The 11,044-nt window shown below is 44.1% G+C and overlaps 1 protein-coding gene across 1 annotated transcript; it reads right to left on the bottom strand.

Moving 5' to 3' along the window:
• Window positions 1-6,048: 6,048 nt before the first annotated feature.
• Window positions 6,049-10,443, bottom strand: rergla (RERG/RAS-like a). The gene is made up of 5 exons (XM_064319220.1): window positions 10,136-10,443; window positions 9,944-10,000; window positions 9,238-9,311; window positions 8,559-8,707; window positions 6,049-7,712 (listed from the first exon to the last, which is right to left on the bottom strand). Exons 1-5 carry the CDS (start codon window positions 10,185-10,187, stop codon window positions 7,430-7,432), a joined length of 615 nt encoding a protein of 204 aa, XP_064175290.1. The 5' UTR covers window positions 10,188-10,443; the 3' UTR covers window positions 6,049-7,429.
• Window positions 10,444-11,044: the final 601 nt, after the last annotated feature.

Genomic DNA, 11,044 nt, shown 5'->3' on the forward strand with positions numbered 1-11,044 from the left:
CTGGGACAGTTGTGTTGGAGTGGAAGAGAAGAGACAAGATCTGACCTAGTTAGTCTCAGCTACAGCCTCTGCGGTCGCGATAGCGAACAGCGATAAGCCTGTAAGGGGAGGCTGTTATATCGCAATAGACTCATTCTGTTTAGTTTTTACACTTGACTTCACAGAGCCTGCGATTGAATTTAATAAGGTAGTTCATACAGCACCTGACTATGTATAAGACCGAGGTAGCGGGCTGCCGCATTGCAAAGCATTGCAACATACAACTTTGACGGCCAAATATAATGTAATATATTCTTTCTCATTAGGTGCGTTTGAAAGGGTTACCATGGTTTTATTCCTCAATGTATATGGCAGAGTAATAAGCTTCGACTTAAATGAAACAGGAGTCGTGCACAGTCCACGGCCCCTTCAAATAATCTTCCTCTCCTTCTACTGTAGGTCTTGCGCATAGTTAGTTGGGCAACATGGATCGGATTTTTAGTTTCACAAACAGGCTGCAGCGACTCGCCTCTGGGTGGCAGCGTTTGACCTTAGAAGCGTGGAATAGCATGCTCCTTTCCTGTATTTGGCATACAGTAAACATTGAACACGGAGGAAAATGAAGGATTTGGAAGATAAAACATTTTCTTTTAATCTGCCTGGACTTGCGTTGTTAACGTGTGGTAGTGGTAGTGAATTTATAGTACAGTTTGAAAAAGAGAATGCTTATCATCACTGATCACACATAAATAACAGTGTGTTTCTCATAAATGGTATGATTATGCATGGCTGCATCCGGATTAAGTATGATTGCCTTTTATTTTGTTGTTGGTATATATTTATCTGATATTCTAAGACCGCATTAATTATTTTTATGTCAAGTCTTATCATTTTGTGATGTCCATGCATTGCACAAGACTGCTTTATGACCAAATCACAATAACATGCCCAAGCAGGAATGCACTGAAATACATTACATACATTGACTGGAATAGAGTTGGTCTTAATCAACATGGACAATTCACCTGTGAAATTCTACAGTAGCTACCAGGTGGCAGCGACAGAAATGCTGTGCTGCTTCAATGATGCAGGGCTACACACACGGTCTACCCTCTGCACAAGCTCAGAAGGTGATTGAGCGGTAATATGAAATCCTGAAATTAATATTGCTGTTTGCGATGGGGGAGACCCGCACAGGACTCCAGGTGTCCGAAGTGTGTCGTCCAAAGTTTTAGGTAAAAAATGTAGCGGTGGCTCGGGGAGTTGAGTTGTTTGGACAGCCCGTGATTTCAGGTGTGAAAAAAAATGAATGCGCACCTTTCTGGCATGCAGATTTTTAATTCACTTCTCCTACAGGTAGCCTTTAGCAACATCCTGTACAACACACAGAGCCAGGATTGGCTCATTCCTTGTGTAACCTCGTATTCCATTCCAGGTGTACCCATCTCACGGCCAGAAGGGCTCCGCCATCAAAATGGCGGACAGTTGCAGGCTTCATTAGCTAATGCATAGACTGAAACAATATTATAAGGTCATCTACTCACCATTAAAGGAGCTGATTTGAGTGCTGGGTGTGTGTGTGTGTGTGGGTGTGGTGCTGATCAGAAAAGGGGTGGGTGGGGGGGGGGAGGGGGGGTCATGACTGAGTGAAGCTGGAGATTAATATATAATGGTGCATGAAATATGAATCATCCACATAGACAGCAAACAAACAAGGCACTTCAGCCAGCCTACGAACACTGCCGTTCTGACAAAAGGCGCCAATTCATTCGTTGCATTGTCCCTGTACACAATTTGAATCCTGTTCTGCAGGGACCGAAGTCTGTTTGAACCCACTAGCTGAGCACAGTGAATGGATGACTGGGTGAATCAGTGTTTGGATGTACGTAACAGTACAACCCGCATGCACTCCGATGCAGTATTTATATCATCATTGTCTAGCTGCAGATATGTACATACGTATTGATTTGTGTTATGTACTGTCACGGGTTTTCATTCTGGGACCTGTGAACATGAAGTTTTCTTGTACTACGTGTAATTGACAAGACACTAAAGAAAAGGCGATCATATTCATGGGATAAAACTACACTGCAGTCAAAATGCTTGTTTTACCAAAAAAGTACGATCCAGTCTTTTCATGCACTTTTCATCATTTGACGTCTTCTCTGAGCATGGGAATCAAGTATCAGGTACAGCCAGCTCACAAATCTTGGAGACAAGTAAATATATATTAATATGAATTATACTGGTCATTTATATATAATATAACAAAAAAAGGGAAATTGCTATTTTAAAAATAATCTACTTTCAGGAGTCTGCCAAGCATAAATACCAAAAATAAAAGTGAAAGAAACAGGTCTGACATGAGTCATATATCTGAGTGAGACTGAGCAGTTATTCAGCACAATCACATCTCTTTCCTGACTGGAACAGTGGAGGAGTGTTCTTTGTAGTATTCTGTTAGTAGTAGCGTCAGATTTATCTTGTAATTATTTATTCCAGGAGCTAAACAGTTTAAATCTTACAAAGGAGGAGAATAAAGTGAGATAAGTTGCTGCTGGGAATATATCTTTGGGGTCACACATGCACACATTCTGAATTGTTACATAACCAGAAAATAACGGCATGTTCTGAAGGAATGACAGTTGGTCTGTTCCAGGCTAGAACTGGGTTAAGGGGAGGCTCCCTCACCTGCTACACAGCAGTTACGAAGAAAGGGGAAGAAAGGCCTTACAGGAGATAGAAACCACACAGGGCCTTAGAAGGCCTTGTATTTGGAAGAATGTTACAGCTAAATGCTGATTTCTTGTGGCGTTTCCTGCCTGACCTCGGTGCTAAATTTATCGGATGACAGAGGCCATTTTGTCACTTATATCAATAGCCTTCGAATGCCACCTTTTGGCACCACAAGCTGCGCAAGCTGACCATGGATGATGTAACCGTGGCAGTTTCCCCAGGTTAATCCCGTAACATTATGGGGCACCCTACTCTGGCTGTCAACAACCAATTATTTTCCTTTGGAGATGACTTTTTAATTTTTTTATTTGTTTACCAGTGTCCTTTGGCCTTTCCATAACATCACCTTATAACGCATTCCCTACATTCCTTGTTTCAACCGACGCGCATGCAAAAGGAATTGAAAAACACCAAATGCCAGCATAAAATTGCCGGCGTTGCTTATCACTGAAAAATACCTTTAGTCTGCCTGACTGCCAGGCCTGCATGCTTGAGTCCCACTGTTTGGGGGCCATTTTGGATCCTGAAAGTTATCTTCTTCTTGAGTTCAGCTCGCTGGTTTTTCTTTAGAGGGAAGCGTCCCAGAGCGGGAGAAGTGCCACCCAGAGCCAAGTGCTTTTTTTCCCGAAAGAACACCTTTCATCTCCCGAACCACAGGTGTTTTCGTGGTCTGAAGGTGGGACTGAGGTGATTTCACTATCCCTTTATCCTCCTTTCCTCTGTTCTTTCTTCCTTTTTGTACTGTCTTGACAGCCCTCATGCCAATATATTAAAAATTAGGGTTTTGCCAGTAAAAAAAAAAAAAAAGCGTTACAGGCACCTATTTTAAAAACTGAATGTGTCTTGTCTTCCACAGGTCAGCAGCAAAGCAGAGATCATTCAAGCCTCCTCTGACTTTATCAAAATCTGCCATCAAAACAGAACTAACTTGACTCAAGTTTGTGCAGAAGAAGCAAAACACTTGCATTTACCTGAAAGTCAAAATGAAGAAGAAATGTTGATTGAGTGCAGGCCTGTGTTTTATCACACACTCACATACACACACACACACATAAACACACGCAGATACACGCACACGCACGCGTACACTCACACACACACACACACACACATAAACACACAGACACACACACACACACACGCACAAATAGATATGCTTACACAAACAAAAGAACCAGACACAATCTGGGCCTTTCAGTTGGCCTCGGCTCTAGGGCACTCTCCTCCCATGTTCTATATTAGTACGTCTCTCTGAGATTAGGAAGTTTCTCAGCGCAGAATGTACGCTAAAACAGAGGGACCTCTAATGGATGTGGCTATTTTTACGGTGTCGCTGACACCAAGATTAATGGCGGCATAATTCATAAGAGATGACAGTGGAAGTAAGCACTGAATGACCGCGCAACGAGACTTCCCGCCATAATCAACATCGCATGTCGTGGGTTCGCGTCCCTCCTTCAGATGGATTCCTGGTTTTCTGTGGCTGCGCGGATCTCTCCTTGGGGGGGGAAATGAAACTTTGTTTTGTCTTTGCGTGAAAAAAGCCCCTCAAATAATCTATCGAGGGACAACAGTGGGTTTGAGAAACCATCAGGAAACCGCACCATATATGCGTATATATATATATATATATATATATATATATATATATTGCTTGCATTTGTGGCCAGGCTAAACCACAGCAATGCGTCGCATCTCTCCTCAGTTTCTGAGTGTGTTTGGATTGCACCGGGACACTAAACGCTCCACGTGAGTTGAGTCATCTGCTCTTGGAGGGCAAACAAGCTCTCCTCACATTGCCCCCGGGGTGAATTCAACTGCCCGTTAGGGTCTGATGGCCCCTGCTTATTTTTCGTCTATCAGTGAAACCTCTCTGCCATGCTCAGACAATGCTCCCTGCCCAGGTGTTTTTTCCCCCAAACCCCTTCTGGGAGGCTATACTTAGAGCCTGATAAACAGCATCCATCCTGAGTCACGTTTGGATTCAGAGATCCAAATGTGCCCAGTGGGCTGTGCCACAAACTCTGTACCTGTGTGCCCTCTTTTTTTGCTGAGTAAACTCAGTGTAAAGTCTAAGTAAAGTGTGTAAACTCAGTGTAAACTCTGTGAACTCTGTGTGACCGTTGTGTGGTTCAGAAGCCTGAGGCATTTCAGCTGGTCTATTTTAGTCTCGTGGTGGGGAAAATATCAAACGTGAAATACAGCTTTGAATTTACGATGTCTCACAGAAGTATTGTTTGAGGTGTTAAATTCAGGAGATTTTGATCTATGAAAACAGAGCTGGCATGGCTGTAATCTTGGTGCCAATTACATTGTTTAGAGAAATGTGTTTTAAATAAATATAGCAAAATAACACTGCAGGATGGTCACTATTAATGTTTATTTTATCTCATTCCATTTTTCCTGCATTTTTTATATTATGCCGTTCTTGAAAAAATATGATGATGATTATTATTATTATTATTATTATTATTATTATTATTACTGTATCTAGGGCAAAAATCATACGAATAGGTCTCCAGTCTCACCTGCAGTGTAGTGATGATGGACGCAAGCCATGCTGACTGGAGTGTTCCCCCCACAGTCCACAGGAGTTTGACAACATCCCCCATCCCTCATCCCTCCAGCCCCCATCCCTCCACCAGGTGAGAGCCTTATCTTTCAGACCATCTCCTTTTCTGACAGGCACTCATTTCTCCCCCTGCAGATGGGGAGATTGGGGGTGGCATGGAGGCTGGAACCGGTCCAGCCCAGCCCAGCCCGGGACAGGGCAGGGCGGGGCCTCCAGAGCAGAGGCGGACCAGACCCCTGCCCCCCCCCCCCCCAAAACCCCCAACCACCCTCATAGCTGTCCCGGAGACCCCGCAGTACTGTGGCTGCTTTGTCTGGCCCCGTTCGGACCCCTGCCAAAAAATATGTGGGTAAACAGAGTGTTGCGTAAGATATGTGGGTAAACAGAGCCCCTGCAAGAGCTTCACCACTGTTAGCAGGACCGCTGGGGAGAGGGGATTAATGCTGGGATCTAGAAACCGATCAAGCCGTCTCTCGCTGTTTATGCAGTTGGGACAAAGCGGCAATGAGCCAGGTTTAAACAGTAAACATGTATGATGGGGTGGAGGACTGTGTTTTGCTGTGGTGAGATAGATCCTTACGTTATCCCGACCTCTGTTTCATAATAATGCCCAGTCTCCGTCGTATCCTTAGTCACTTTTTCGAGAGTGCAGAGTTACGCACACTTCCTCCAAACTTGTACCTAGGTTTAAATAAACAACACCCTTTCTGCACCCCTGTGTACCCTGTACCGCTATAGAACAGAGTCAATCATGAACCAGCCCCCTCTCAAAAGTCATTTATTAAGAGAGAGTCTTTACATTGATACAGATAGCTTAAAAATGAACACACACACACACACACACACATATTATATTTGCCTGCTGAGTAGAATGCTCATGGATGTAATAGATTCATCTGTTCAGGTTGAAAATACCTTTCATACCTGTCCACTGGTTTTGTTTTGCTAGCTTGTAGGGCTTCTGTTGGTCATAACATCCAAACAGCCAATACAAGTATTTAAGCCCTGAAAGAATTTATCTACGTACACACAATGATGTAGTGGTACTGCCGTTAAACACACACTTAATACTTGAATAAGCAGAAGTTTTGTTATTTAGGTCATTGCATTTCCAGTGTGTTTTTCCTTAAAGCACCGAACTCCATATGTGGTACCAGTACACTTGCACATACAGTATGTAATGAAGTGGTATGTGAACACCATAGTTAGAGTCCATAGTTACAGCCATGAATAATTAATGCTTGTGTTCTGTATATATACAGTAGCGATTGTAAAAACTATAAAAAAAACTATAGAAACTATACATTTTACGTTACGTTTGACGCAAGAGAGCTTAGCTACACCTTTTTACCTTAGAGGTCAGGTCCAAAAACACAATATAAATACAAAAAACTACAGTGTGTTCTTTAAAGGCACCGTCTATATGCGATCATCTAGTCTGTCTAATTTTACTTTTTACAATGTCTTGGTTGTTTTTCCATCAGATGTTATACAAGTTACTTCTTGAGGCTGTCAACCTTTTCTAGATTTTTAAGAGGATCTGTGCTCCCAGGCACACAGCTCAAGAAATCATTCATATCCAACAGGTGCTGTACCTTTAACTAGAGTACCAAACCATATTAATACATATACTGTTTACATACTGCACAACTCAACAGCATTCATACAGTGCATGAACACAGTACGTTTGATACTCTAATCAACATTACAGTTACGTTAGGACAGGTCAAAAGATTACGCATTAACACAGAAACGCATTTCCTGCCTCCCACGACAAGAAAGTAGCAGTGGTCACATGATTTAACTGATTCGGTACAAGTCTCAGGAGGATGTGACTCAGGATACCTCTGAAATCAGCCACAGGCAGTCCTAGCACTGTACACAGGCGGGCGTACGCAGGCGGGGATATGCAGGCTGGCATACACAGGCTAGCGTACACAGGCTGCCGTACGCAGGCTAGCATACGCAGGCTAGTATACACAGGCTGGCGTACACAGGCTGGCATACACAGGCTAGCGTACGCAGGCTAGTGTACACAGGCGGGCGTACGCAGGCGGGCATACGGAGGCTGGCATACACAGGCTGCCGTACGCAGGCTAGTGTACACAGGCTGGTGTACGCAGGCGGGCGTATGCATGTGCTCTACACCGACTTCCTCCTCTTGCCGAAGACGTTGTTGATCAGCTTGGCCATGGACTTGGAGCCGCTCGGCCGCCGGCGGTCCTTGGCCTTGCCGCTCAGGCCGGCGTTGCGCGCCACCTTGGAGAACATGAGCGCCACCTCCTGGTAGTGCTCGGCGGCGGACAGCTCGTAGAACTGGCACTTGCCCTCGGCGGCCAGCCGCTGGCCCTCCTCCCGGCTGACCTCCCGCACGTGGCACAGGTCCTGCTTGTTGCCCACCAGGAACACCACGGAGTCCATGTCTCTACGGCAACACACGGCAGGCGACACACCGGCTCGTCATTCACTCAGTTACGTACTTCCCCGGCACATGCTCATGAAAGGTCGGTTCTGCGGCTGCAAATATTCACTATTTTATATTATTTATTACGTCGGTCAGCTGAGGACAGGTGGGTAGAAAGCAAGGCATCACACACAAAGTCAGATGCCAGGAGCCGATTAGATTACTTTCAAAAAGGGTTGCCAACATAAGATTCATTTCAGAACAGTTGGCGCTAGTCACTGTGCCATTTCATTTCCCACTCAGAAGTCCCCCCCCCCCACTCTCCTCAAACTTCCTTTTACTGGAAGCGCACAGAGAGTTTGGACCACTTTCGGAGAAAACTCCTACGCCTCCCACAGGCCAGGGCCTCAGGCTGTGAATGGGATATCAGAAATAGCTTTCCCACCTACGTACACCTGTTAGGGGGTGAGGGTGCTTGGAAGTGAGGAATGGTGCTGGTTATATGTTTATTCACAATTTGCATTATGGTTAGCACCCACATGCAGCGCTTTAGCGATGTTGCATGGTGTGGGTGTGCTGTTAGCATGGTTTAGAGCGGCAGTGTAGCATAATGGGTAAAGGGGCCGGTCTTGTAACCTAAAGGTCACAGGGTCAGTAGGACACTGCCGTTGTACCCTTGAGCAAGGTACTTAACCTGCATTGCTGCAGTATATGTCCAGCTGTATAAATTGATGCAATGTAAATGCTGTGTGATGATGTGATGTGATGTGATGTGATGTGATGTGATGAGATGAGATGTGATGTGATGTGATGTGATGTGATGTGATGTGATGTGATGTCGTGTGATGGGATCGAGCAAATAAATACCTTTTGGTCACTCCCAGGTGGAGCTCCCGGATCAGATGCACGATGGCTTTGGCAGCGACGAAGGACGACCTGTCGCTGATGTCGTAGACGACCACGAAGCCGTCCGCCCAGTGCATCTGCTCATTCAGCGAGGACTTCCCCTCACAAGGCTGTGTGTAAGCATGCGAGAACAGGATTATCGGGGTGAAAAAATCACATCTGATGCAGGATTATCAACAAAACTCAGTGTAAGAAAAGTACTGACAGCATTGCCTCAATATTCTGCATGTTACAGAAGGTACTCACTTGCTGGGTATTGTGAGTCTGTGGTCTGTGATCAATTAACTTCATTATAATGCAGAAAAATGCACATTTTATATTCATGAATGACAATGACGAATGTACTCTAAATTAGTCTTGGGCTTTTGTGAGTGGAGGACCCTTGTTATATAACAGTGCATTAATCACACTGCTAGCAGATAATACTCCACAATATAAGCGAAACAGAGCAATTCTGCTGCCTGGTGTATAGCTACCAGTGAACTGACCACAGATCATGGCATTACTTTTTGTGAGAGGGATATAAAAATATTGATGACAAAAACCATGGCAACCTGTTGTCCATGCCTGTTCTGACCTATTCTTGCTGCAACGCTGTAACCATCAACAGAATGTTTTTCTTCCGTTGAACCCCACGTACCTGTGAGCAGGGATCGTAAAGCTCGAGATTCAACTGCCTTCCATCAATAGACAGACGCTTTCTGTATATACACTCTAGGAAGAGAACAGAGAACAGAACACATACTTCATCAGTGTCTTTCCAAAGACGTCATCCTCCTCCAGTTCTCAGACCCCTTTAGTATGAGCGCGCTTTTTACCTGTCCCTGCCGTGCTAATATGTCAACAGTTACAAATCCACACGTTAATAATTTAAAGCAAACATCACATTATATGACTTGATAACAAAAAACGCAGCTCACTCTCTGTTTACGCGCGCGCGTGTGCGTAAATATGTGTTCAAGTCGTAGGTGAGTACCGTAATAAAAACAAGAATTTCTTAGCCCGTGGCCGTTATTTTGCAGTAAAGCTTCGTATGCAAGGAGTTGACTTGTGCAATGAGTTGTTTTGCACGTTTAATAGGCTACCTATTGCAATTAACCCGAGGCAACAATTTACGCGATTTAAGCACACATGGCTTAGTATGGCACAGTACTATCCACGCAGAATCGTATAATTAACTGACTTCTGTACTACACCTTCTTTAAACCACATTCCATATGAGTTCGCATGAAACTCCTCATTTCATGTCAGTGGGCAAAGAGAGTCCCTGCTATTCGTTTTCTTAATGAAAACCCATTTGTCTAATATCAGACCTCGTGTTAATTAAAATAAATTACACAATTTACCTGAGGATGACGCATATTCCCCAATGAATCGCCTTGTAAGGAATCGCACGATGAGGGCTGGGAGAAAGCAGAGATAACAATTTAGATTCCACTGGATATTCTAAACGTTTGTCAATTCGAACAACATGTAAGAGTTACAGCTCATGGTAAAAAATAAACAAACAAATAAATAAAATCACACGTTTTCATTACCTGATTTTCCGACCCCCTCGCTCCCCAGTACTGCAAGTTTGATGTCGTTCATTATAGCAAAAAAACTAAAATAAAAATAGTTTGAAAATATTGATGTCGACCGTGGTATTGTCTCCTGTCTATCTGGCAACCAAACGGTTTTGACAGAGACGGCTGGGATTAACGGTCTTCTTTAAATTGTGCATGCCTACTGAGTCACGTCTGTTCACTGCTCTGGCTGACAGATGGTAAGAGCGAAGAGGGAAAAGTGCACTTGAATTTCTGTGGCGCTGCGTCTTGGAGCGCTACCACTCGAGAGCGTCTGGCTGAAATCGTCACAGTGACGAAAGCTTTTCGGTCAGGTGCAGGCATACGTCACCAGATGCGTCCGCGAAGGTGAGAACGTGTTCTGTTTTAATGAATTGATGTGCCCTCCGAGCCAGACTGAGTCACGGCAGAACTTCATGTTTCAGGAAGATGGTACTATTAGTTTGTTATTGGAAAAAACAGCACCAGTTTGATAGCCCACGACCAGACAAGGGCGGCTGTTTGCATCTGCTTTTAAAAAATGTGTTTATCACCTAGCCTACATTTCAGAGTATAACTGCAGGCTTGGCATTTATAATTGAACGATCCGATATCTAATGTATTTCTTGAGCTGTTACTGCTGTATTTGTATATCCATCACATTACAATTTGGATTTTGCTGGGTTATCAGTAGAATTAATTTTAAAAAAGCTTTAGTTTATAGACACCCATTGTTTCCCAGACCATAGCTTATGAATCAGGTTCAAATGTATTGGTGCAAGAGGACTTAGCTGTTCTTTGCAGATAAACCATGTTGACTGGCAGAATGGAAGGACATATTCGCTGGTGATGTGTATAGTTTCTTGCCAAAACACGCACAACACATAGCACTGCAGGTGTGTC

The sequence above is a fragment of the Anguilla rostrata genome, chromosome 19, assembly GCF_018555375.3.
Source record: "Anguilla rostrata isolate EN2019 chromosome 19, ASM1855537v3, whole genome shotgun sequence".
In the NCBI taxonomy this organism is placed as follows: domain Eukaryota; kingdom Metazoa; phylum Chordata; class Actinopteri; order Anguilliformes; family Anguillidae; genus Anguilla; species Anguilla rostrata.

What these genes read in the sequence shown, in the direction of transcription:
- rergla (XM_064319220.1), bottom strand. Translation starts at nt 10,187, where the DNA reads ATGAACGACATCAAACTTGCAGTACTGGGGAGCGAGGGGGTCGGAAAA. An exon ending in CGAGGGGGTCGGAAAATCAG is followed by an intron (nt 10,001 to 10,135) that starts GTAATGAAAACG and finishes GCTTTCTCCCAG; the next exon opens with CCCTCATCGTGCGATTCCTT. An exon ending in GGAATATGCGTCATCCTCAG is followed by an intron (nt 9,312 to 9,943) that starts GTAAATTGTGTA and finishes TTCTCTTCCTAG; the next exon opens with AGTGTATATACAGAAAGCGT.